Source organism: Grammomys surdaster, unplaced genomic scaffold, assembly GCF_004785775.1.
Source record: "Grammomys surdaster isolate TR1022 unplaced genomic scaffold, NIH_TR_1.0 362, whole genome shotgun sequence".
NCBI lineage: Eukaryota > Metazoa > Chordata > Mammalia > Rodentia > Muridae > Grammomys > Grammomys surdaster.
The window spans coordinates 485,355-509,811 of record NW_021604781.1 but is presented as its reverse complement, the minus strand read 5'-3'; the positions used below and the strand labels follow the sequence as shown (position 1 = coordinate 509,811).

At 47.7% G+C, this 24,457-nt stretch overlaps 2 protein-coding genes across 7 annotated transcripts; one reads left to right on the top strand and one right to left on the bottom strand.

Annotated features, from left to right (window-relative positions):
• The first annotated feature begins 853 nt into the window (after positions 1-853).
• Mtif3 (mitochondrial translational initiation factor 3) lies at positions 854-11,079 on the top strand. Of its 6 annotated transcripts, XM_028779710.1 has the most exons (5): positions 885-954; positions 3,172-3,295; positions 6,633-7,084; positions 9,097-9,254; positions 10,177-11,079. In XM_028779710.1, exons 2-5 carry the CDS (start codon positions 3,288-3,290, stop codon positions 10,393-10,395), a joined length of 837 nt encoding a protein of 278 aa, XP_028635543.1. In that variant the 5' UTR covers positions 885-954; positions 3,172-3,287; the 3' UTR covers positions 10,396-11,079. The 6 variants fall into 6 exon arrangements, with proteins under 6 accessions (XP_028635545.1, XP_028635543.1, XP_028635546.1 ...); XM_028779712.1 differs by lacking the exon at positions 3,172-3,295 and having other exon boundaries at positions 854-954; XM_028779713.1 differs by lacking the exons at positions 885-954; positions 3,172-3,295 and adding an exon at positions 1,423-1,634.
• Gtf3a (general transcription factor IIIA) lies at positions 10,378-19,364 on the bottom strand. Its single transcript, XM_028779751.1, has 10 exons — positions 19,328-19,364; positions 18,243-18,568; positions 16,629-16,729; positions 14,826-14,922; positions 14,174-14,262; positions 13,213-13,286; positions 12,709-12,789; positions 12,001-12,230; positions 10,805-10,864; positions 10,378-10,625 (listed from the first exon to the last, which is right to left on the bottom strand). Exons 1-10 carry the CDS (start codon positions 19,362-19,364, stop codon positions 10,461-10,463), a joined length of 1,260 nt encoding a protein of 419 aa, XP_028635584.1. The 3' UTR covers positions 10,378-10,460.
• Positions 19,365-24,457: the final 5,093 nt, after the last annotated feature.

Sequence of the window (24,457 nt, the reverse complement as noted above, 5' to 3'; positions counted from 1 at the left end):
TGAGATCTGATGAGGAAAGGGAGACTTGGATGTGGCTCTAAAGCTAGTGAAGGATGACCTAGGTTCCTCATCTGCAATAAAAGGATGTTATTCTGATGCACCAACAATAGTTGTCATCGGATACTGCCCTGATTGAGTTATATGATGAGGATTAAGTAAGAAAGATGTTTCCGTGCTCTTTAATTATATATTATAGACACATAGTCTGTAAATGTTAGGCTTCTTTTCATAGACGGAACTTCCACATTCGGCGGCTTCACTAAGGAATTCCCTGTTGAAGAACAGGGAAAAACAAGGATTTAACGTCAAAGGAGGGGACAGTTAAAGGCCTGGTAACATGGGTGCGGGGCCCCAACAGCCAGCAAATGCAACACCCAGGGGCTTGAAGTTTCCAACTACCCTCTTGTCCGACTCTGGGCAATGCAGTCAATCATCCCACGTGTGGACATCTGTTCTGATTTCTCCCAGTTCCGACAGCACTCGAACTTGAATCCATCACTTTTTTTCAGAAGAGAGCAGTCTTGGGAGGGAGGCTTGCACCCTGCTACCGAGCCAGAGCTTTCACTAGCCAGATCTGCTCATCCGCAGGTGGCAAAATTGTAATACTGCACAGCAGTTGTCTAGACATTTATGAAGCACTGTAGAAGGTTGGTGTTAATGTAACTGGTGGAAGCGCTGCAGTGACTGTTCCAGGGATTCTACATTTTAGCGTTCACTTCGCCTTTGGAGCAGCAGGCAAGAAGCAAATTCTTCAATTCTTTTTTTTTTTTTTTTTTTTTTTTTTTTGGTCGGCGGACTTTATTCCACTAGCGGAAACCGCAGACCTCAGCTGCAACCTCCCTTTAAAAGACTCAGGAAGTTCCGCCTGCTACGGAAGCCGACACGGTCCTTCGGCGGAGTCCGTGTACGGACGTGCTAGTTCTTCCTGCTCACCGCGACCCAGATAACTTTAAGGTGATGGCTTGGCGACGGGGCTGAGGTGGTCGGACATGTCCTGGGAACGGTCTGTGCAGAGAGCCCTCCGTGGACGTGGGGTGGCAGCAGCACCAGGCTTCGGGGTCGAGCCTAGTTGCCGAGCTCCCGAGAGCCACTGCCTAGCAATCCCTAGCCAGTTTCGCTGTTGATGTGCGCACGCACGGCGCTTCTACAGATTTGGGGGCATGGCGGGGCAAAGGACAACTGGTATCGTGGTGGGCGTGGCCTCCGGGTGGGCTCGTCTGCTGCGGACCCCTTGTTAGGGTATGAGGTTTTTTTTTCCTTTAATTTTTGATGCTTTTGAAACAGGGTCTCTCGCCGGTCAGTGGTGGTACACGCCTTTAATCCCAGCACTTGGGAGGCAGAGACAGGCGGATTTCTGAGTTCAAGGTCAGCCTGGTCTACCTAGTGAGTTCCAGGACAGCCAGGGCTACACAGAGAAACCCTTTTATGAAAAACCAACCCTACCCCCACCCCACCCCCCAAAAAAGAAAATGAAACAGAATCTCACTATGTAGCTCTGGCTGTCCTGAAACGCACTGTGTAGAGCAGTCTGACGTCAAACCTATAGAAATCCACCTGCCTCCACCTCCGAAGTGCTGCGATTAAAGGCGTGCACCACCGTATCAGGACTTTTGAAACTCCTTCCGGAATTAAGGGTGAGCGAATTCAGTCATAGGATGAAGCCAAAGTTATTTTCGCAAAATATGGAATCTACTAGAACCCATTCCTTCTGGAGTGAATAGGTGTCAGTATGAGCTTGTGACTATGAAGTGTAACGATTCAGAGAAAAAAACGAGAAGAAACAAATGGTGAAATAAGTGTCAGGCCAGGTGTGGTGCGAGTGCTTTAGCCTTACCCCTTCAGGCAGAGGCAGGCTGATCTCTTGTGAATTGTAGGCCAGCCTGGTCTACTTAGTGAGATCCTGTCTCAAAGAGAAAAAAAAAAAAATCACTATCATTGGGTTGAAAAGATGACTTAATAGGCAAAACAGAGTGAAACAGTTCAGTGCTTGGAATCTAAAGGTGGAAGGACAGAACTAATTCCACAAGGTTGTCCTTTGACCTCTACAATGGCACCCTGGCATGGGCACCCAGACACATCAAACAGACTAGTCACACACACAAGCACCCTCACTTACCGAGCTATTTCGCTGGCCCTGAATCTTTGCTTAATATTAGATAATGTGGACTGTGGGCATAGTCAAGACTTTTCAGAGTTGACTGGTACAGTTTTATAATTCTTAGGGCTGTGTTGATAAATAGTGTGTTTAGGATAACTTCAGAAATTATTGGAAATCCTGTCCTAATCACAAGCCATAATTCATTATTTATTATTATTGTTGTTGTCGTTGATATTTTATTAGGAAACTCAAGTCAGGGACACAAATGGAATTTTTAGAATGAAACATCGTAATATGTTACAGCTTAGAGTACTCTAATTGGGTTCATACTGAAGAATGCTAGCAGAAAAGTATTAAAAATTGTAAGAGCAGAAGCCTGGGGGAACCATTAAAAACTGCAGTTGATATTCTTCTGTAGCCTTGAGTCTGAATTGAGGAGTTTCTGGCAGTTGGCATTTGCTGGTGCAGTGTTCTCTGACAGCAAAGCAGGCATGGAGTGAGCGTGTTGTGGGTTTTGAGGAGACCAGGCAAGTTCAACGTGGAAGCTTCAGTGGAGCTGCAAGCTGCAACATGGGGAGCACCCTGGGTTGTCATATGGGGGGTTGTGAATTAACTTCTGGTCCCTGCTCATTCTGATGCAGTTCACTCTCAGCCACCACATTCAGTTACACAGCTAGATACTGGATACTGCTGGGTGGTAGCAAACACCTTTATTTTATTCCACCACTTGGAAGGCAGAGGCCTGGAGATCTCCAAGTTCTAGGGCAGCCTGATCTACAGTGCGAGTTCCAGGACAGCCAGTTATACACAGAGAAACCTTGTCTTGGAGAGGGGGGGGAGAAGGAAGAAAGAAACTAGATACTAAGACACATTTAAGTTGTGTTTTCTAGCAAGGTTTGTTGCAAACCCTCATCGCTGCCTCATAAAGAATATGGTGGATCATAAGGACAGTGTGAGTGTCACACGGTCATCAGACACTCTTTTAGGCATAAGAACCTGCGTGCCAGCTTTACCCATGAGATCCCAGCCCCAGCCGCTCCAGCATTTGTTGATAATAAAAGTACATTCTGCAGAGTGCAGCATAGTCTTCACAGAGGTGCACTCCTCGGAAACGGAAAGCTATGACCCAGTGCCACAGCCACAGAGACGAAGCCTATGACAGAGGAAACATGCTCTCTTGGAACAGACAATGGTGAGGTAAAAGTCAGGATAGTGGCTGTTCAGAGTTGGGGTAGATTGACTGGGAAGAGGCCTGAGGGAATTCTCTGTAACTGTTAATACGAGTTACTAAAAACAATAGAAGTTGACATTCTGTTGCTCATCATTCTGGGAGAATTGTACTTTCTCAGAGGTGCCCACGCTCCTCTGGGTCCAGTGTCTCTTCAGTGCGGGGTCAGCTGCTAGCTTCCAGGCAGATTCATGTAGCACAGCATGATTTCAGTAGGGTCTGAGTAGCTAGCTGTCAATCAGAAACACACATCTCATACTACAAATGCATGCATTTGAAGTAACTGAGAAATGTGGCTTCTATAATACTGTGGCCTTGGAAGGAAGAAGGAGCCCAGCTTACCCCAATTGTCTTGCGCTCAGCATCTTTATGTGGTGCTGGTTTGCTCAGCCTCATACCAACCTCTAGCAGAGGAAGCGAAGGAGACTCTACTGAGTTCCCAGTTCAGTGACACTTCACAGAAAAGCAGAGGATGCCTGTATGCTGAAAGAAACCCCGAATGATGCTGGCAGGCCTCTTGTTTCCAAAAACCTTAACTGAGAATTACCAAAATGCGTGTAATCTGTACTCACTGTTGTTTGTGACAATGAGAACCTTTGAGATTTTCGTTTGACCAAAAGCCAATAGAGAAATAAGTATAAGTGTTAGGAAAGTCTTCAGAATTTTACATTTGTAAAATCCATATTTGTAGTTCATTTATACACAGGCTGTGAAACTAAAGGTATGTATGTGTATACATACATATTAATATGCATGCCCCAGTTTGCTTTCTATTGCTGTGAGAAAACACCATAACCCAAAAGCAGAGTGTTTGGAAAGGAAAGGGCTTGCAGGTCCAAATCATAATTCATCATTGAGGGAAGTCAGGGCAGGAACCTGGAGGCAGAAACCAAAGCAAGACTGTGGAGGACCACTGCTCACTGGCCGGCTCCCCGTGGCTTCTCAGCCTGCGTTTTCATACCACTCAGGAATCGGAGTGCCCAGTGGGTTGGACCTCCTACTACATTAATCATTACTAAAGAGAATGCTCCATAGACTTGCCCAGATGACTCTAGCATCTGTGAGGTTGACAGAGAACCAGGATAATGCACAAAGCCAGCATGTCCGTTCAGTTCAGTAGGATGACACAGGGACACTGGAGGCTGGAATCACCACAGTGACATGACCACTGAGCTACTTCTCCTCTGGGCTCTCAGTTCTTGTTTGTTTTCTTTGAACAAAGCAAAGAATGAAGAGATGAAGAACTAACACCCATGTTAGTTCTTCAGATTCAGTAAATGTTGTCATAATCACACTTTCTAACTCCTGTTTGCAGCTGAGCCGTTTCAGAAGGAACATATCATGATCCTAAATACGTCAGGTCTTGTTTCCTGAGAATTTTCTTCTCACACTAAGAAAACTGACGGCACTTCTTGCTAGTTCTCAATACCTAATCTGCATTCTTATTTCCCCTGGGTACCTCTTTGGAGGATTTTTCTCAAAGATTACATTTTGTAATTTCCCTATCTTTTTATTCAAAAACAACCCATCTTCCCTTTTCATTCTCACCAAGCTAGTGTCTTGTCTCACAGCCTGGTTTGTGAGATCACTTCCCTGTGATGTCCTCTGGTCATTCCTCTCTGGGTCCAGCCTTGTTCTAGAAGCTTGTGGAGAGGCGGCCAGTTTGGAATCCCTCAGGGCAAGGCTGCATTGTGAAGGCTCTGGGTATTTGCAGCAGCTTCGAATCAGAGGAGGCGTGCCCGGGTGTCATGTGTTTCCTCTGGTGGCAGTGCCACTCTGACCATGAGTGACAGCCAGCTTATTCCCCAGCAAAGTGCTTTTACGTATTTGATCTGGACGCAGTGTGTAGGTGACCCTCTGGCATCAGCCTTGTACCTGAAGGCGTTCAATTATTGACTAAATGAGCATTTTCATTGGTGGCAAAATGGTGGTGGTGGTTATCAACATCATCTCCATGCTAGGAAGGAGAGTTTTTCCTCATCAATATAGATGGGCAGTTTTTCCTAAAAACAACAGAATAACTGATCAGCTCTTTCTGTTTAATGATGAATTTACCAGTTTTCAATGGAGCCAGGGTATGACAGTGACACACAGTGCCAATTAGCGTCCTAATAGATGTTTGCATATCCAGCATGTTGAAGAGAATTACAGCCATTTTCCTTAATGTTTAAATTATACAACTGGCTGGAGGGAGCCCCTTCATGCTGCCAAACTGTAAATGAAGTATCACCATCAAACAAAACTATAATACTCTCAGGGAGACCTGGAAACCAGGTATCTGATATAGGAGGGAGTATCAGTAAGGTCCAGCCTATAATCGTGAGACAGACAGAAGAGCAGGCACCATGGTGTTTGCTGGTGACCTGCTGTCCACTTGGGAACAGATCATGGCTGGTTGTAGCTAGAGGGTGAAACCAGTTTCAACACGTGCTGTTTGTTTCACTGTCTTCTACAGAAAGATTTGTCAAGGCTGTTGCTCTGAGGATTAAACCAAGGGCCTTACATGTGTTAGGCAAACGCTCTACCACGGACCCAAATCCACAGGCCCCCTAGTAGGGAATTCTGAATAATAAATAATTATGAATTTGTGATTTTTTTTTCATCTGAGATAGGGTTCACTGTGTAGACCAGGCTGGCCTGAAACTCAGAGAGCCTTCCACCCCTGCCTTTCCAGAGTGCTGGGATTAAAGGTGTGAACAGAAGCACAATGAGAAATGTGAGAAACACTTTTTATTGTTTTATTGTAGTAAGGAAGCATTTTTAAAACATCGAAGTGTCATTAATTTTTTTTTTAGTTTCTTTTATTTTACAAGTACTTATCGCAGTGCATGTGTATCTGTGCACCACATTCGTGCAGTCCCCTCCCAGGCAGGAAGACTGTGTCAGATCCCTCGGAATTAGAGTTACAGTTGAAGATACGGACACCATGTGGGTGCTGGGAATCTAATCCTTTGGGAGAGTAGAGGCCTCTTAACCTCTGAGCCATCTCTGCAGCCCCTGAAATGGCCTTTCTACTACATCCTCATAAACAAAGCCCCAGATAAACTTAGCTTTTGGAGCTGGCACTGTAGTGTCTAGGAGCAAATAGATGTCATGAATGTGGAAGAAAAAGAGATCAAAGTAGCCTGCCAGCTGCTCAGTCTGATCTCCAGCTGCACTAGGGATGTTGCTAGCCAAAGTGCAGGTCTCTGTGTCACCTTCCTGCACGTGGATCTGGTGGTCTGTCTGCCACCCTCAGCAGCATCCTAGCAGACCATCGGCATCAGTGATTGCGTTGTAATAAACCTTCCTCCTTACTTTTGTCAGAATGGCTGTTCTTCTGAAGAGGTTGACACTACCAACCATAAAGATTGACAATAACTTAATCGGAAGATGTTTCCGAAGACACACCGTGAAGCCAGACCCAGCACAGCTGTCCCTGACTGCGTCCACCCCAAAACTGTTGTGCCTGATTTCTGCAAAGGGTTTTAGTACTGCTGGGGACCCCCAGGGTGAGAGGAAACAGAAAAGAAGGGATGCTTTTTCTAACACCGGAAGGAAGATTAGTGAGCGAGTTATCCGAGTCCTGGATGAGAAGGGCATCGACCTGGGGATGATGCACCGAGCGGACGTGATCAGACTCATGGACAAGACAGACTTGAGGCTGGTGCAGAGGAACACCAGCTCAGAGCCACCCGAGTACCAGCTCATGACCGGAACGCAGATCCACCAGGAACGGCTAAAGCTCCGGGAACAGGAAAAGGTCAAGCCCAAAACTGGTAGGTGCTCTGGTGTTCATGCCTTGAATCCTTTGGAACAGTGGTTCTCAACCTGTGGGTTGTGAACTCTTTGAGGGGTGGATGACCCTATCACAGGGTGGTATTCAGATATTTATGATTCATAACAGTAGCAAAATTACAGTTATGAAGTAGCAACAACATAATCTTATGACTAGGGGTCACCACAACATGAGGAACTGTGTTAAAGGGTTGCAGCATTAGGGAAGGGTGAGAGCCACTGCTTCTGAACGACCCAGCACCACTCAACTTTCATGTTTGCTGGGGTATCATGGACAGGAGAAATTGGCAACCCTTGCATCTGGTTTCACCATCACTCCTGGGGCAGTTCCTCCTCCATCCCTCACTTCCATCCTTTCCCTTCGTTTCTGACGTCCAGTGTTCATCATCTCTTTTAAAACTGTAAAGTAGGGAGAAGGTAAGCAGGCCAGAGTGATGAGAAGTCATCTTCCCATCTTGTAGCCTTGGCTCCAAATTCAGTGTTGAGCCTCGTGGCTGATGGGGCAGTGAAGTGATGGAGAGACATCTACCAGATCTAACCCTCTTCCTGTCACTCTGCTTTTTAAGCATCTTGTAAGTCACAGAGCACCTCTTCCCTCTGTACGTGGCCAGTCACCTTCCCAGGCACTTGTCACGGAAGCCACTCGGAGGCCAGGAACTGGGTACTAAGATGAGTTGGCTTTTGGTAGCTCCCAGTTGTGGAAGACTGATTTATGGCCTTCATAGTGTGACAAGGATTGGGGCACTTGCCTCACTGTATGAGGCCGTGTGCTGTGAGGAAAGAAAACCTGTTTATACCACCACAGGAATGCTGACCAGAAAACAGGCATTCAGAGGAAACTAACCATGGCACAGCCAGAAAATATTGAGCAGACTGGAGAACCTGGAGACCTTGAAGGGCTAATGTCTGGGAGGTTTTCCTTCATTCTGATGGAGGCCCAGAGTCAACTGGTGGGAAGCAAGGGGGTACTGAGAATGTTTTAATCTAAAGGCCTATAAGAAAAGGTAATAAACAGTTGTTAACTATCATCCAAAATCAGTTAACTGGCTTTGATTCAGATTTAAAATCTGAACATTACAGAAAAGCTGAAGTCCCTCCCTGCAGATATTCCTGTGTGCTCTCATGGACTTTTGCCGATGTTAATGTGACTTATGTTCAGAAACAGTATGCAGATTGCTTTAAAAAAAATGGTGCATTGTTTTCAAGATCTACCCATATTTATAGGATAGTTATGGGCAAATTATTATAATTCCCCTGGCAACTAATAGGAGTGGATCTAATCTGTTAATCTATCTCCGTGGTATGGACCTCTTCCCAGTTGTTCATTCTTTATGAACAACTCTGGGTTCTATGGACTTAAATGGACCAGGCTGCCAGCTGCAGTATCCGCCGAGGCTCCTCTGTGTTCTCGGTACTGTCACACTGTCACACTGACAGTGAGGAGTCCCTGCTCGTTTTAATGTTGCCCTATGAGGCACTTCTGTAAGTTGCCTACTTGTGCCCCATTGTTTCTCTCAGATTTATAGCTATATCTAACACAGGGCCTGGGGGAGGGTTCCATGGGCGTGTGCACAAGTGTGAGTTTAAAGCCCCAGACCCAAGGAAGAGCCAGTCTCAGCAGCCGGTGTGGGTACACCAAGCCTGGTCCTTTGGGGAGACATGAGGGGGTACAGTGTAAAAACAAGGTAGAAGGTAAGGACCAACACTCAGGGTTGGCCTGACCCCATCCCCATCCCCCCACAAGCCTGCACTCACAAGCACACCCACAACTTTAGCAAGTTTTAAATATTTAGCACGTTAAAAACAAGGCTTTATGCCTGTCTCCCCAATTTAAAAAGAAAACAGCTGATGGTCAGTCCCTGGGGGTGAAATTGAGCGAGGGCTCTGGTGGCCTATCAGGCATCAGATCTTACCATCTGTGGGCGGAAGTTGAGGTTTCAAAGGAGAGTAGGAAACAGACCGCTGAGCACTCAACTTTACTGTTCCCAACCAGGACCAACTATGACAAAGGAGCTCGTTTTTTCTTCAAATATTGGACAGCATGATTTGTACACCAAGAGTAAACAGATTCAGCAGTGGATTGAGAAAAAATACCATGTTCAGGTCACAATAAAGAAGAGAAAAGATGCAGAGCAGCCAGGGAACGAGATGGTAAGTAGGTGTGAGCACCTGCGGGGCCACCTAGTTTCTAATGCAAAAATAAACCTGTAGGAAAACTGGAAAGACTACAGGCAAAGAAGTGACAAGTCTACTATGCAGAATGCTCCCAGCTTCCTGACGTCATACTGTGTTTAGTGTGTTTTCCATTAGATTTGCCACTGCTCTGGGGGCTAGAGAGATTGCTCAGTAGTTAGAGCACTGACTGCCCTTAGCAAGGACCCAGGTTCAGGTCCTAGCAAGCACATGGCAGCTCACAACAGTCTATAAGTCCAGTTTCTGGGGAATCTGACATCTTCTGGACCCTGTGGAGACGGCACATGTGGTGCACATACATAAGCGCAGGCAGAACACCCACACATGTCGTCTTTAGAAAAAAGCAATAAAAAAGCTGTAAGTTACTCTATATTAAGAACTGCTGTATGGCTAACAGTTAAAATAGAAAAGGTAGCTGGTTCACAGGCCTCTCTTCCATACACATGGAGAGCTTTACTAGTTAGAATCCCTGGAGTTGACATGCTGTTGGTGTTTAGACCTAGCTCACTTTATCACCACCAAAGGCAGCACCGATATAGAGGGTTCCAACCCCAGCTGTTTGCATCACGTACTTGCAGGGCACAGCTCAACCAGTCCAGGCTTTTGGGAGTCCAGGTGGGATTTGCCTCCCTCTCTTCAGAACAAGAAAGGCACTTTGCCAAGAGCCAAACCTAGTGTTTGATTTTGGGGAAGCCTGTGCATGTAGACCCTCAGTGCTGTGACAGAGTGGAGATTAAGTTCATCAGTGTTAGTTGAGCATGGAGTTCCTGTGTGGTTGCTAGTCACACAGGAAAATGTCGGATCAGACCAGCCTATCACAGCAGCGCTAAGCGTCAGAAACACCTGGTTCAAATTGATCATTCACTGTTGTCCTTTGCAGGAGGAGACTTTTAATCAGATTCTCCAGACTATGCCTGGAATAGCAACCTTCTTAAGCAGACCGAAAGCCATTAGAGGAGGGACTGCCTTCATGTGTGTTTTTCGTCATTTGAGCAAGAAAGAAGAGAAGGCATACAGAGAATCCCAAGAGAGCCACAGAAAAGACACTCTGAACAAAGACGACAGAAACAGCAACGAGTCAGATGTTTCGTGTCAGTGATTTTACTAAGACAAAGTGCAGGCATCTCCAGAAGCCTCTCCTGGCTGCTCTGAAGTCCTTCCCGCCTAGCAGACAGTGAGTAATGCCGCTGGCGGGGGCATCTTGTCCTCTGGACTGCTGCTGGACTCTGTGCTGTTAGGCAAGGAGCAGTCTGGCTTTTGTTTCCTCTTAGGAGGGAAGTACCCACTGAGGCGAGAGGCCAAGCTGCGTCTCTCCCGAGGTGGTCTTACCTTTGGGAATAAGGGAAACAGACAACTGAGCTCCCCCTCAGAATTACCTGTGTTTCACAGATCAGCCGATGGGAGTCACCCCCTCAGCAGGCATGGGCACACAGGACAGGGGCGGGGTGGATGGACAGACGCCACGCAGGCCTTACAGCTGAGCGCTGGCCCAGGCGCCTGCCACTTACTTTGAGTTTCATCCTCTTCCTGTCGGGATCGTGCACAACACTGTGCCTCAGGAGACTTTGCTGCAGTGCAAGGGAAAGAAAGAGGCTTGCTCTGGGCCTGGAGAGGTGGCTCAGTGCTTAGAGCACGTGCGGCTCTTGAGGGCATGGGTTCAGTTCCCAGCACCTGCATGGTGGCTCACAACCACCCGTACTCCAGTTCAGTAAAAACCCTTGGTGTCTGCTATGGTTAAAATGCAGTGGTACAGTGAGCAGTAATAAACTACCAGCTGCCTTTCTCTTGTGTAGTGAATTTGACCTTCACCCAGCTCCCTGACCAGAGCCAACTCCTTAGCAGAGTGACTGTCAGTCTGCTGACACGCTAGGAATTTACTCCATCCCAATCCACTGACTCATAGACCGTTCAGAGAAGGGAGAGCGTGCTGTGCTTGAACGTCCAAGCTTATTCTTGCTTAAACTGAATCTACCTCAGCTGCGCTCCTAACGACAGGGGGAAATCCGGCCTCTGCTCTGCTGGCTATGACGACAGTGGTGATCATGGTGCGTTTGGGCTGGTCTGGGTTATGTTCAGTGACTTTGTAATCTACAGTAAGAGCTCTTTAGACACCAGCTAGGTTCCCCATTAGGAACCATGTTGCCGCCTGACCCGAGAATCATGCCAAGATTCCAGAGTCTAGAGGCTGCCCATTTGTGCTACCCACCTTCTCTCCCAGGCCCTAGGTGATGGTCAGAATCCCGAATCACCTTAGAGTATCAGCTACGTAGAAATACAGGTCTCAGGCTCTCCCACTCAGCATGGCCAGAATCCCCTAGAGGAGTGGTTCTCAACCTGTTAGTTGTGACTCCCCTGGGGTCATATACCAGATATCCTGAATATCATATTTTTGATTCATACCAGTAGCAAAATTATAGTTATGAAGTAGCAACTAAGTAGTTTTATGGTTGGAGGTCCCTACAACATGAGAAACTGTTACTAGGTCCTGGTATTAGGAAAGTTGAGAACCACTGCCCTAGAGTGCTTGTAAAATAGACCTTTTTAGCTTCCAACCCCAGGGCTCCTGGCCCAGTTGGCTCAGAGTGGGAACCTGGGGTACTACATTTCCAATAAGTTCTCTATTCTCACTGAGAACTGGTCTTGTCAACCTGGAGGATCTGCAGGCTGGACATGAACACACCAGCCTGGAATGGGAGACACTCACTTTCATTGCAAATGTCTTGCCGCAGCCGGTGTGCTCACACACAAATGGGCGCTGTTCCTCGTGGAAGGAGAGAATGTGGCTCTGCAGGTTGAACACAGTTGTGTAGGTTCTTGCACAGCCTTCCCGCGGACAGCGGTATACCTCCCTTTCCTGAGCGTGAGTCTTCATGTGCTGCTTAAGGTAATCTTTACGCTTGAACATCTTCTGACAGACTGTGCAGGTTACTTCTTCTGTGCAGAGAGACACACGTTTAGCCAACTTCCCTGTCTGTTACCCAAACACATGAGTAACATGTCTAGTCCTGTGACGACAAACCAGGGACTTGAGAGGAAATGTCAGCTTGTCTCAACTGCTCTGCTGGCTTTGGGTCCCTCCCGTTCACTCATGGCCCCCACTTCCTGATTCCTCCCTCACCTGTTAAGGGGCAGGCGTCCTTGACATGATGACCAGGCACGAGAAATGATGCCCCCATGGCATCCGCCTTTGTCCTTTGACACAACAGCCTCTGCCAAGTCCTGCAGGGCTTCACAAAAGCCCAGGCACAGCGCCACCGGCTGAGGCCTGTCGCAGCTCAGGAAGCCAACACCACATGGAACTCGATGCAGAACCCCTTCCTTTACAGCACAGGCGTGCATTTCACTCTCTCAAAGCACACTGTCAGCTGCCCAGGCCCATGCTCATGCTCTTCACAGTTCCTGTCTACTTTACCTTTATGGGCTTCTCTCATGTGTTTCAGAAGCTCTGTCCATGTTTTCCCCACAAAGGAACATCCCTTTTGACACAGGTAGCCTGTTCAAAAACAGAAACAAAACAAATTATCCATTGCCGGTTCTGAAGGCCCAGGGAAAGCCCTGATGACAGCCAAAAAAGCACGTGCCATGTGCTCACCCTCCTCTCAGAAGTGTGCCACTCTGCTGGGTACAATGGAGTGGGTTCCAGTGAGCCCTGCTCTGAAAGCTGCTATCCAAACTTTTGCACACTTGAGTGGCACACAACCAGGTGCTCAGGAACAGTTCACTACCGTGTGTACATGGCAAGGAGGACAGCGGCAGACCACACAGCACAGTATCTCTCGGGATGAGAGGCCAACACTCAAATAACAGAGTAGGCTCTTAACCACACAGCTCTGTCTACTCAGTGTGACCACAGAACAGACCCAGCTGACTCCCAGTGGTGTGCTCCGCACTGCTGGCACAGTCCCCATCTACATACCCTCGTGAACCTTCCCGTGCCGTTTTAGCCTGCTGGGGGAGGCAAAGTGCTTCCCACATCCCTCGTGGGTACACCTGGGAAAGTAGCAGACAAAGCATTAGCCAGGCCCTTGCCGTGGAGAATTCTGAGATCCTGTCTCTCCCACACCAAAGCCCATCTCTTCCCACACCAAACCTGGCACCAAAACAAAGATTAAGTACAGTCCTAAATACGAACACAAGTGACTTGGCCAGCTTTGAAGCAAAACAAGCTATTCTGAGAAAAAGTCACATCTTTTGTCCGTGTTATCAAACTAAAAGTTCTCCGAATTCTGGAAATATCCTGTCTTGTGGCTCTAGACGTGATTTCAGGAGGCTGTCTGACTTGGTTTACACTGGACCAGACAGAGCTGTTGTCTGTGGTCTGCCCAATAATGCTGCATACGGTCAGATGAGAACACAGCATAGGGGCTGAGGAACAGCACCAGAAAAACACAAGAAATGTACAGCTGTTGGTGCAGAGTCCCAGGCACTGGCAGCACAGACAGGCCACGGGCCTGCAGGTTGAGACCACTGTCACTGCAGCTGCACCAGTGCAAAGGACAGCCTACGGGAGCCAGGAGCAAGGCCCCATCAGCCCAACTGTGCAGGAAGACACTGCCCAGGCAGGCAGGCCCACCCCCACTGTTCTTCTGAGTACTCAGGAATCCCTCAGAACAAGCAGGGCCCTGTTATTTCTGTTCTATAGTAAGAAAGAAAAAAAAAAAGTCCTTGTGATGGCATACCATAAAACTGAACATGCAGTTCCTCGCCTCCCTTTAATTTTAACCACAACTACAAGGCTTGAACAAGCGGATCCCCACACATGCAAGATGGTCTTTAGAGACACAGAATAGAACTTTTCAAGTCTCCATGGGCACACACAAGAGGCTCCCTCAGGATCCTGATCTCTGAACTCCACAGAGTGCTGGCAAAGCACCGACCTGAAGAGCGGCTCACTGGTGTGCTGGCACTGATGTGTTCTCAGCTGCTGGTGCTTCTTGAAGGCCTTCTTGCAACCTTCAAAATTACACTGTTAAAAAAAAAAAATGCACAGTTTAGTAAAGGCAGAGGACCAGCAGTTGCTGAAGTCCTTTAGAGGGCTGTGAGAGATGGCTCAGTGGTTAGGAACACTTGCTTCTCTGCACTGGACCCAGGTCTGGATTGCAGCACCCAAGTGGTGGTTAACAACCATGTCTAACTCCAGTTCCACAGGAACCCTCTTCTGACTCTACAGGCATCAAGCATACTTATGGTATAGAGACATATATGCAGGCAAAACGCTTGCACATACAACATAAAACCTGTTTTTAATAAAACAATAAAGTCTCTCTGGACCTATGTGTCTTAGAGAATATAAGCTTTCACCTACTTAGTCCCTATGAAAATGCTTCATCTCAAGAAGCCTAAAGAGCAGCGACACTCAGCTGGGGTGCTCACCAACCAGTAATGTAAGTTTGCAAACTGACAATTTGAACAATGAGGACAGCCAATGCCAGACTTTATATATCCAGCAAGATAAAATCCGGCTCACAAAAACTTGCTTTGGCAGCAAATGTAAAAATAGAAAGTTGAAACATATAAAGCCATACTCACTACATACTGTTTGTGTGGATTTTCATGTTTGCGTTCTATGTGCTTCTTCAAGTTTGATTTTGTGTTGAATTTTTGATTACAACCATCATCTGCACAACTGCAAGAGATTGTATGAACCAGAACATAAGACACCTGGCGAGAAATGTTTTAGGGGCTGGAGAGATGGCTCAATGGTTAACAGCACTGACTGCTCTTGGAAAGGCCCCCGGCTGAGTTCCTGGCACCCACATGGTGCCTTGTAACCATCTGTAACTCCAGTTAGGATCTGATACCCTCTTCTGGCCTCGACAAGTACCAGGCACACACAACACACATAAACATGTGTATATTGGGGTAGGGAGGGTCAGATGACAACACTGAAAATGATAGTCCCAAGCAACAAACCATGTCACTCAGGCCTCAGCTTGGATGGGCTCTGTGACAGGATGCTTTGTACTTCCATACTGGGCGAAAGCATACCGGGCCAGCCAGCGACCCACACACACTGGCAAAGGGAGGGAAGCACTGGCCTCAGAGGCCTGACTGGTGCTCAGGCTCCAGCAGTGCTCAGGTTCACCTACTTTAATTTAGAATCTAATAACCTTCCTTTGTGAGAACTGTCATCAGAAACTGCATTTTCAACAAAGAAGACAGCCTGACTCCAGTACTGTCATTAAAGGTAAAACATTCTTGGCACAGAACCGTGAGCCACTTGTCCCCTCTGGGATGTCACCAGACCACTCCAGTTCATTCTGCTTGTGTTGGAATCTTGGCCTTGCCGGGCAGTGGTGGTGCACGCCTTTAATCCCAGCACTTGGGAGGCAGAGGCAGGAGGATTTCTGAGTTCGAGGCCAGCCTTGTCTACAGAGTGAGTTCCAGGACAGCCAGGGCTATACAGAGAAACCCTGTCTCAAAAAACCAAAAAAAAAAAAAAAAAAAAAAAAAAGCAATCTTGGCCTTGAAGGAGTTTTGCTCCTTGTGAGGACTTCATGGCCCTGGGCAATGAACTGGGACCCTTTTCTCTCACTGCATGAGAAGATTCTCCTTACACACTGTGCACCCGGGCAAAGGGGTCCGGAGATGAGAGGGCACCATGGGAGGATGGAGTGCAGCGGCCACAGAGCACATGAGAGGGCTGATCTGAGCCTCCTCCCCTGCCCTGCAAACAGACCTCATGGCTAAAGTCAACTCTCATGGTGCCTAAAATGCACACAACATGTCTCTTGCCCTCCTTGAAACAGCAGGACCCCAAACAGGGTTGAAGCCCTAAGATGAGAATGGGCTCCAGAGACCAATTTGAAGCCCGGGTCCCTAAGGAGCCTGGAGTACCCCACCCCTGTCAACTCTACTTCTGAATTCCAGTCAGGACACAAGGAAGCCAATGTGTCAGCACCTAACTAACACAAGCAAGCGTGGGTCAGGAGGACAGGGCCGCAAGTTCTCAAAGGAACCAAATGGAAGGGCCAGGGGCAAGAAGTGTTGTTAAGCACTGCCACACCAGTCTCCTATCTAAAAGCCAGGCATACAGGGGAAGATTAAAGAGAGCAGCAGAGGCCATTCCATGACAGTAAGGGACATGGGCTTCATATAATCTGAGCACACTGTCATACAGTAACCGGCTCGTGACAGGAGAGCCAGTCTGAGCCATAGACAACACTTCTGAGGATCAAACTCAGGCTGTCAAGCTTGGTGGCAAGGCCTTTTACCCGCTATGCCATCTCACCAGCCCACCCCCTATTCTTCACCCTATGAATCGGCAATCACCTGCCAGGGCTACGTGCCAACTAGAACCTACTCCAGTGGCCTGCTCTGCCCCCTACTCACACAAATGGCTTCTCTCCGGTGTGAATCAGGACGTGCCGACTCAGATGGTAATCCCTGATGAAGGCCTTGCCACAGCCCTCATAATTGCAAACAAATGGCCTCTAGCAGAAAGGGAAGAAAGAAAAGTTTTTACATTTTTAAAAAAATTATTTCCAAGTGGTGGAGGCATGCTTGCACTACTGCATATATGTGGAGGTCAGAGGACAACTTCCTGGGGTCAGTTCTTTCTACCCTGTGGGTTCCAGGAATCCAATTAAGGTCCTCAGGTCTGGCTGCAAGTACCCTCCACACTGAACCAGCTCCTCACCTCTGTGGTGTGAAAAGGCTCACTTGTAGCAGGCAACACCTCAGACTTGACTTAATTCTGCTGCACCACGTTCCACACCCAAAACACCCCCATCTTTCCACAAGTCACCGTAGGACACAGACTATTGTTCTATGGATGGTCAGCATCTGACCTGCTCCTATGGGGCACAGGCTTCCCCAGCAAACCCCTTTTCAATATGGCTTTGAACCCAGATAGCCTGTCTGTGTATCTCCCTGCCACAGCATCCGTTCACCACCAAAGAGGAAAGGCAGAGGAAGGGCGGGTTGTGTCTCATCACAGGTGACCTCTGTGTCTATACTAAGAGATTATCAGAGACTGGAAAATGTGTCACAGCTGAAAAAGCTCATAGGTACAAAGGCAAACAAAGGAAACAGCTCCCAGCCCTGACTGCAATCTCCATGTGGAGATGGGGGTGGGGAAGGGGATGTTGTCGGGAATACACAGTAAAACTGTATCATACATATCCTAACATCCAGTTGGGTATTTCCTAACTACGGAAATACTCTGAAATCCAGGAAGGTGGCATTAAGACTTCAGTCACAGTACTAGACAGGCAGCAGACAGGATGATACAAGCGAGCCACACTGCTCAGCATAGACTTAAAGAACCTTGTTCAGATCCAGTCCAAGAGTAGAACTGGTACTAGTCAAATTATTGTCGAGTTTGGAACAATAAACACAATTCCAAAGCCATGTGTGGTGGCGCACGCCTTTAATACTAACATTTTGGAGGCTGAGGCAGGTGGATCTCTGAGTTTGAGGCCAGGTCTACAGAGTGAGTTCCAGGACAGCCAGGGCTACAGAGAGGAAACCTCCGTTTCAAAACAACCAATGATGATAATGATGATGATAAACCACAACTTGAAGTATCCAACTAAAGTGCAGCGTTCTGGTCTAGAAAGCAAACTCTGACTCGGACACTGGGACAAAGAAAGGCCAAAATGTGGGAACAGAATGGTCAAGGAGAAAGATGAGCAAAGTCACAAAGGATGATGTTATGAGGGATGGAAATGGGTTGGAAAGTCTGCCAAGAGAGAGACCAGGGTGCACAAAACCAAAAAGGAGTCTGGGAAAAGAGCCAAACAGGAAGGCTTTTCCTGACCACCCTTATCCACACAGCCTTGGTACCTGACCAAAGCCTGCCTGCAATTAAAAGGGTGCACACTTGTTGCTTGCAAGAAACCGTGACGTCCTAGACCTCAGTCTTTGCAGAGCGCCTGCCCCGGGCCAAGCCCAGGAGGCAGTCCCTGCGCCGGGCTCCGCCATGCACACCCGCTACCAGGTTACCTCCCCCGTGTGCTTGCACAGGTGCGCGTCTAGCTTCCAGGCTTTGTTGTAACTGGCGCTGCAGTCGGGAAAGGAGCAGATGAACCTGCTGGGGAGCGCGGGGCGCGGCGGGGCGGGGCCCTCACAGGCCCCGACGAACGCGTCCGAGATGGTCAGGGACGACACCGCCTCCGCGACCGACACCCGCGGCTCCAGGGCGACGCGACCGCGCCCGGGCCGAGGCGAGTCAGCCACGTGCCTCCCCGGGAACGCCGGACAGAAGCTACCGGCGCCCCGAGACTCACACTTCCGGGAACAAGGACCGCAAAGGCTCCAGGGTCCCGCCCCTTAAGCCCACACGCACCACGACTGCGCATGTTCAGAGAGGCTTGGCTAAGAGAGCCTTGGCTGCACATGCGCATCGAGGACTCTGCTTCTTCAAAGGGCAGCCAGGCTCTGGGCTCCGGGTTCGTGTCTTAGGGAAACAGGAAGCCCTGCTTAAACGTCCCAAAAATCAACCAGACATGACTTAAGGTGACCTGTTCTTCGCATTCCAGTTTTGCCCTCTGTATCCTGCCACCAGCCTCAGGACATGGTGGATCCGAAGCTTATCTGCTCCTTCGAGTTACGTGGAATTTTTTTTTCAAAATTCCAAAGCCCAGAACTTAACCAGAACCAATAATTAAACCTTAATTTCTGACAGCAATTGTGCTGGTTGGTGTTTTGTCAACTTTCTTTTTGTATCACTGAGTCCTCTAGTATTTGGGGCTATTTTCAGGTGTAGGATTTCCTCTTTCCCTCATCTTGATTCAATCTCTGTAATGGCAGAGACTGAAAAATAACCTCTTTGACTCTTTCCTAACAAAGTGGTGTGCATCTAGGAAGGGCTGAACCGATCTTTCCGTTAGTTGGATGAAGATAACCATGGGAAATCTTAAAGCCTTTTTTTAAAAAAATGAATATCTTTACTGAAGAAGCTTAGAATGAATGTACTTTATTCCGGTCAAACTAATCCACATGAAAAAGGATCGACTGGAGAACGACAGGGGTCTCAGCACTTGTTGACAGGTCATTCTCTGTGGATCGCTATTGGATCTCATGCTCACGCTCCCTCTGCTCCTTGAATTCATGCCCCATGCGCATGTGCGGATTGCTGGCCGGCTCTTACTTGGTTCAGGTCCCTCTGCCCCTTTCTCACTCTCTTGTTTGCTCTACCTCATCAGTGGACACTCTCTTCCAGCTCCAGTCTCCTGTCTCTCCTTGTCTCTGAAGATCAGCTTCTAGAAGATTCTGACTATGACTGTTGTTTTCTAAGGACTGGTCTCAGTCAAGCAGCCTGGACTTTGCATAATCTTCTTTTTCTCCTCTTAGTAAATAACCCTGGTTAGACAATATGGGTCCCAGCTAGGATTCAGGCTCTTAGCAGACCCAAACTTCCCAGTCCCGGGGGTGGGGATGGGGGATAGCGGGATTGTGAGTCATGAGGGAAGCTAAAGATTAACACAGACAGAACTAAGCCAGCTATGATAGTGCATGGCTTTAATCCCAAGCATGGGAGGCAGGAACAGGTGAATCTCTGAATTCAAAGCCAACTTGGCCTACAAAGTAAATTCTAGGACATCCAAGGCTAAACACTGTCTCAAAAAACGAAACCAACCAAACAAACAAAAAGCTAGCTAGAACTGTTGCATCTCTATTCTAGCTAGTGAATTTCATTTATTAGCCTTCATCCCATGACTTTGTTTATCACAAAAGTGACTGGAGATCTTTTTCATTCTTGAATTCTGAACCCAACATGGTTTCCAGGGTGAGTCATGGTTTCCATCAGAAAGGGGCTATTCAGGGAGACTTCAGTTCACCTTCAACTCCATGAGGAGAATTCTGCTATTCAGGGGTTATTCTTTCCCCCAAACTATTTCAAATAGCCCCCTGTCTCTGTTTATTCCATCAAGACCTTCCAACCCTCTCACCACACCACAGCCCATAACTGAGGAAGAAGTTCCTTCTAGAAGCAGCTCCTTCCAGCTCTAACATTGCCTGTGATTAGAAGAATCACAGTGATCATTTTTTGACCCAGTGCTTGAGAGCATAAATATGATACTAAAGAAGAAGTGGCCATATAGTGGATTGGAAAGAAAGTTCTTCCTCAGTTATGGGCTGTGGTGTGGTGAGAGGAAAAGGGTTTTCAATATGTGCCACCTGGGTTGGAAGGTCTGCCCCGATGAAGAGTAGATCACGTTACTCAGGTGATTTCATGTGAACCTTCTCCCCATGTTAACTGGTCAAATGAAGGCTCGAGCCTGTGATTGGACAGTGGAAGGAAAAGGTGGGGTTGGAGGTTTTAGAAAGTGAAGGAAGAATAGGAAATGGGGGAGAAGAAGAGAAGGAGGTGGAAGGAGGGTGGAGCAGAGCCACGTGGCCCGGAGAAGCCCCAAGTAGCGAGGGGTGTCATAGCTGGGGAATGGAGTGGTGTAGTTGTAAACCTGCCAAATCTAAGTGTACAATTTATAAATATTGTAACAGAGTTGTGTGGGTTTTTTGCATGGGCCTGTTAGGGTTGGAGATTTACCACAACACTGGCCCATTTCTCCATTGCAGCCTAAGAGAGACACCAAGTAGAAAAACCAGAATAGCTGTGCCCAGACTCCTGACCCACAGAAACTGTGTGATTAAAAGTTCTGCTTCTGGGGCTGGGCATAGTGATGAATGCCTTAAATCCCGTCACTTGGAAGGTGGAGGCAGGAGGATCTCTATAAGTTCCAGTTCCAGTTCTATAAGGGCTACAGAGAGAGGCGCCATTTCAAAAACAAAACACCAAACCAAACACAAGAAAGTAAACACATGTTGCAAAAAGAAGAAGAAATGTGTGTTGGTTTAGACCACTAAGTAAGAGGGGAATTTGCTATTTAGCACAACAAACATAAAGGACCAAAGTTTTGTACTTCACAAAATAACTCTAGATCAGGTGGCATTGAACTCTCACACAGGAGAGAATAGCTGAGGAAGAAGGGCTTTCTGGGAACCAGGGAAGATTGACACAGAATTCAGTCATTTTGAAATTTTTATTATTTTATTAGTATGGGTGCTTTGCCTGTTCTGTGCATCTGTGCATCGTGTGTGCATGCAGTGCCCACCAAGGCCAGAAGAGGGCGGCAGCTACTCTGGTTAGAGGGTTCTGAACCACCATGTGGGTGCTGGGAACTGAATGTTTGTTGTCTGGAAGGGCAGACAGTGCTCCTAACCACTGGTCCATTTCTCCAAACAGAATCCAACCTTTTTATGTTTCTAAACAAAATTCAGATATATAATGTGCTAAGAATGAGAACGTCTGGTAAATGCAGGACCATATACTCTCAGCTGTGGTCTGCCCTAGGAAATCTTCAGTGTGTGATCCCGTTTATCCCATTAACAGCTGGAAATTGAACACAAGGCTTTATCTGAAAACATGCCTTGGACTTAACTAAATGAGCAGCAGTATCTGCCCTTCCTCTTATCTGAGCAGTGAGAAGGTGTCACTGTGTAGCCCTGGCTGGCCTGAAACTCAGTATGTAGACTAGGCTAGCCTCCAACTCAAGAGATCCACCAGTCTTTGACTCCTGAGTGCTGGAATTAAAGGTGTGAGCCATCACGCCCAGAAACATGGTCGTCTTTTCTGAGCCAGGGAGTAAGGTAGAAAGATCTTTGTGTTGGCTCCAACTGTCACTACTGCATGTGACTCAAGCAGCAGTCTCTACTCCATACTGGCTCATCGGAAGAGTAGTGGGCACACAGCTCAAAAGTCCCCACACACATGGGGGCTGGAGAGATGGCTCAGCAGTTAAAAGCACTGACTCTTCTTCCTGAAGTCCTGGGTTCAATTCCCAGCAACCACATAGTGGCTCACAACCATCTGTAATGGGATCTGATGCTCTCTTCTGGTGTATCCGAAGACAGCTACAGTATACTCACATGCATAAAATCAATCTTAAAAAAAAAAAAAAGTCCCCACACAGTGGTTTCAGGCTTCATAAGACATCTCAGTGAGTTACTTGCTCTCTGTTTCACAGATAGTAAGGCTCAACTAGCCCAAGTAAAGCACGGAGCAAAGCATGTGGCTGAGGCATGCTGGACAAGGCAAAAAAAATGGTTGGATGGATGGTGCTAAATAAATCACACATAGTTAGAAGACAAGGTTCAAGAAAAAAAATCTAACCATTCTGTGCCTGAATTAAGCAAGAGAAATGGGCGGGTCCTGCCTCCAAAGTAAGAGAAACCAGGCAGAAACAGGGCAAGGACGCCCCAAAGGACACGTCACGACCAGCTACAGTCCTCCTGTGCCCCAAAGCTTGCAAGATTTCTATCTAATCACTCAGTAAGGGCAAGCTGGCACTTGTGGCCCCTGGCTGTACAGTCAGCAGACACCTTGTCATCTCCACGCCCGCTCTTTGAATGTTCTCTGTGGTGTTTGCTTATCTAGAATCATCTTGCTGAGGCGTCAAGGCATGGTTCCACTTACTCGTCTTCACTATCAGCCCATCACAGGACTCCCAGCATTTTCTTTTTCTGATTAGCTCTCCTCTCCCTTGGTCAGATCATGTTTTCCTGCAGCCGTAATAGCTCTGCCAGAGTATTGCCACAAGCCTGGGCTTAATCACTGCCATCCACTTCAAATCCATTTTAGTTCACAGGAACCAGATTTTGTCTAGCGAGTCGGGCTTAATTGCTCCCTAATTACCCGTGGGGTCAGGCTCACGAACATGCAGTCTCCATCTGCAGCACAGACAAGGGTTTTGTGTTTGAAAATTTCTCCCGACAGCCAGCAGAAACCTGCCTGGCAGAGGCGAGCAGGCACCTTTGGGGAAGCCTTCCCCCTTTTCTACCTGGCTTCTTGGCTTACTCTGGGGGCAGGCTCCACCCGTTTCTCTTCCCTTCCACTGACACTTTTGTGATCCAGTTTACTGTGGTCATACCTGACCTCAGCCACAGCCAGGACCTACACTCATCTTCTCTGAACCTTCCACCTTGCTCAGGCTCCTTCTCAAATTCCAGCTGTTTGAGAAACAACCCGCCATCATTGGGGTAGAGTCTCGGTTCCTTTCTGATATATTTGCAAGGTCTCATGAAACCTACCAGTATCTCCTCATTTCTTACATAGGGTCCAAGAATGCTTGGCTAAGATGCCTCCATCAACCACAGTGTCACACAGACACTACCAGATGCCACAGACCCTCTGTATTCAAAGGTTCTATGCTCATGAACTCAACCAATCCCAAACCAAAAAGGAACAGGCATCTTTCCTTGTTGTGATGCCTACACAATCCAGAACAGCAATTGTTTGGATACTATAGGCATTGTACATTTTATAGGAAGGACTTATGGATCTTCTCAGTCGGTACATTCAGAGGTCTGGGTGACAGGGACCACTGTAGCATCTCTTAGTTCAGGTCATGGCCTCCTTCCTCCATCATCTTCCAAAATTTGCAGAAGCCTATCTATCAGATGGCTGCTTGGTCTCAAATTTCCCCAGTGATCTTACCAGATGTCCTCCAGCTAGCCACTGGTCCTGTTGGTGGGGTGGGGACAGACAGAGGGGATGTCAGATAAAGGCAACTAGATCTGGATGTAATAACTGAGATGACCTGATTCATACAGCCCTCCATAAGATGTGTTGGCGTTGCCAGGATTCCCTTGGAAACAAAGAGACGGGAGAACAGTGGATGACAGTCTGGACTCTTGGCCTGGCTTGCCAAAGGCCAGGCCGGTTTTAAAGCTTAAAGCAGGTTTTCTCCCTCTTAGAACTTTCAGACCACTGTACTTGTCTTACCCCAAAGTCAAGGGTCAAAGGACAAGTGAACCCTAGCTTCTATGTCTATCTGATCAATACTACAAGTCAAAAGAGAAGGGAACATAGAGGAGCTTTGGGACCAATGCTTTCTTGTTGGTCTCCAGGTTAACTTCAGACTCAAGAACCATCTCTCTTCAGAGTCAAGGGTTATATGGGGAGAGGAAGCAGGCAGGAAGCCTGCTGTCTGGGGCCCTGCTGGAGACATACAGGCTGATTCCCAGAAGACTGTGGCTCTCATTAGCTGGATAATTCCAACTCACTGAAAGATCTCAAAAGTGCCGGGCAGTGGTGGTGAACGCCTTTAACCCCAGCACTTGGGAGGCAGATGCAGGCAGATTTCTGAGTTCAAGGCCAGCCTGGTATACAGAGTGAGTTCCAGGACAGCCAGAGCTACACAGAGAAACCCTGTCTC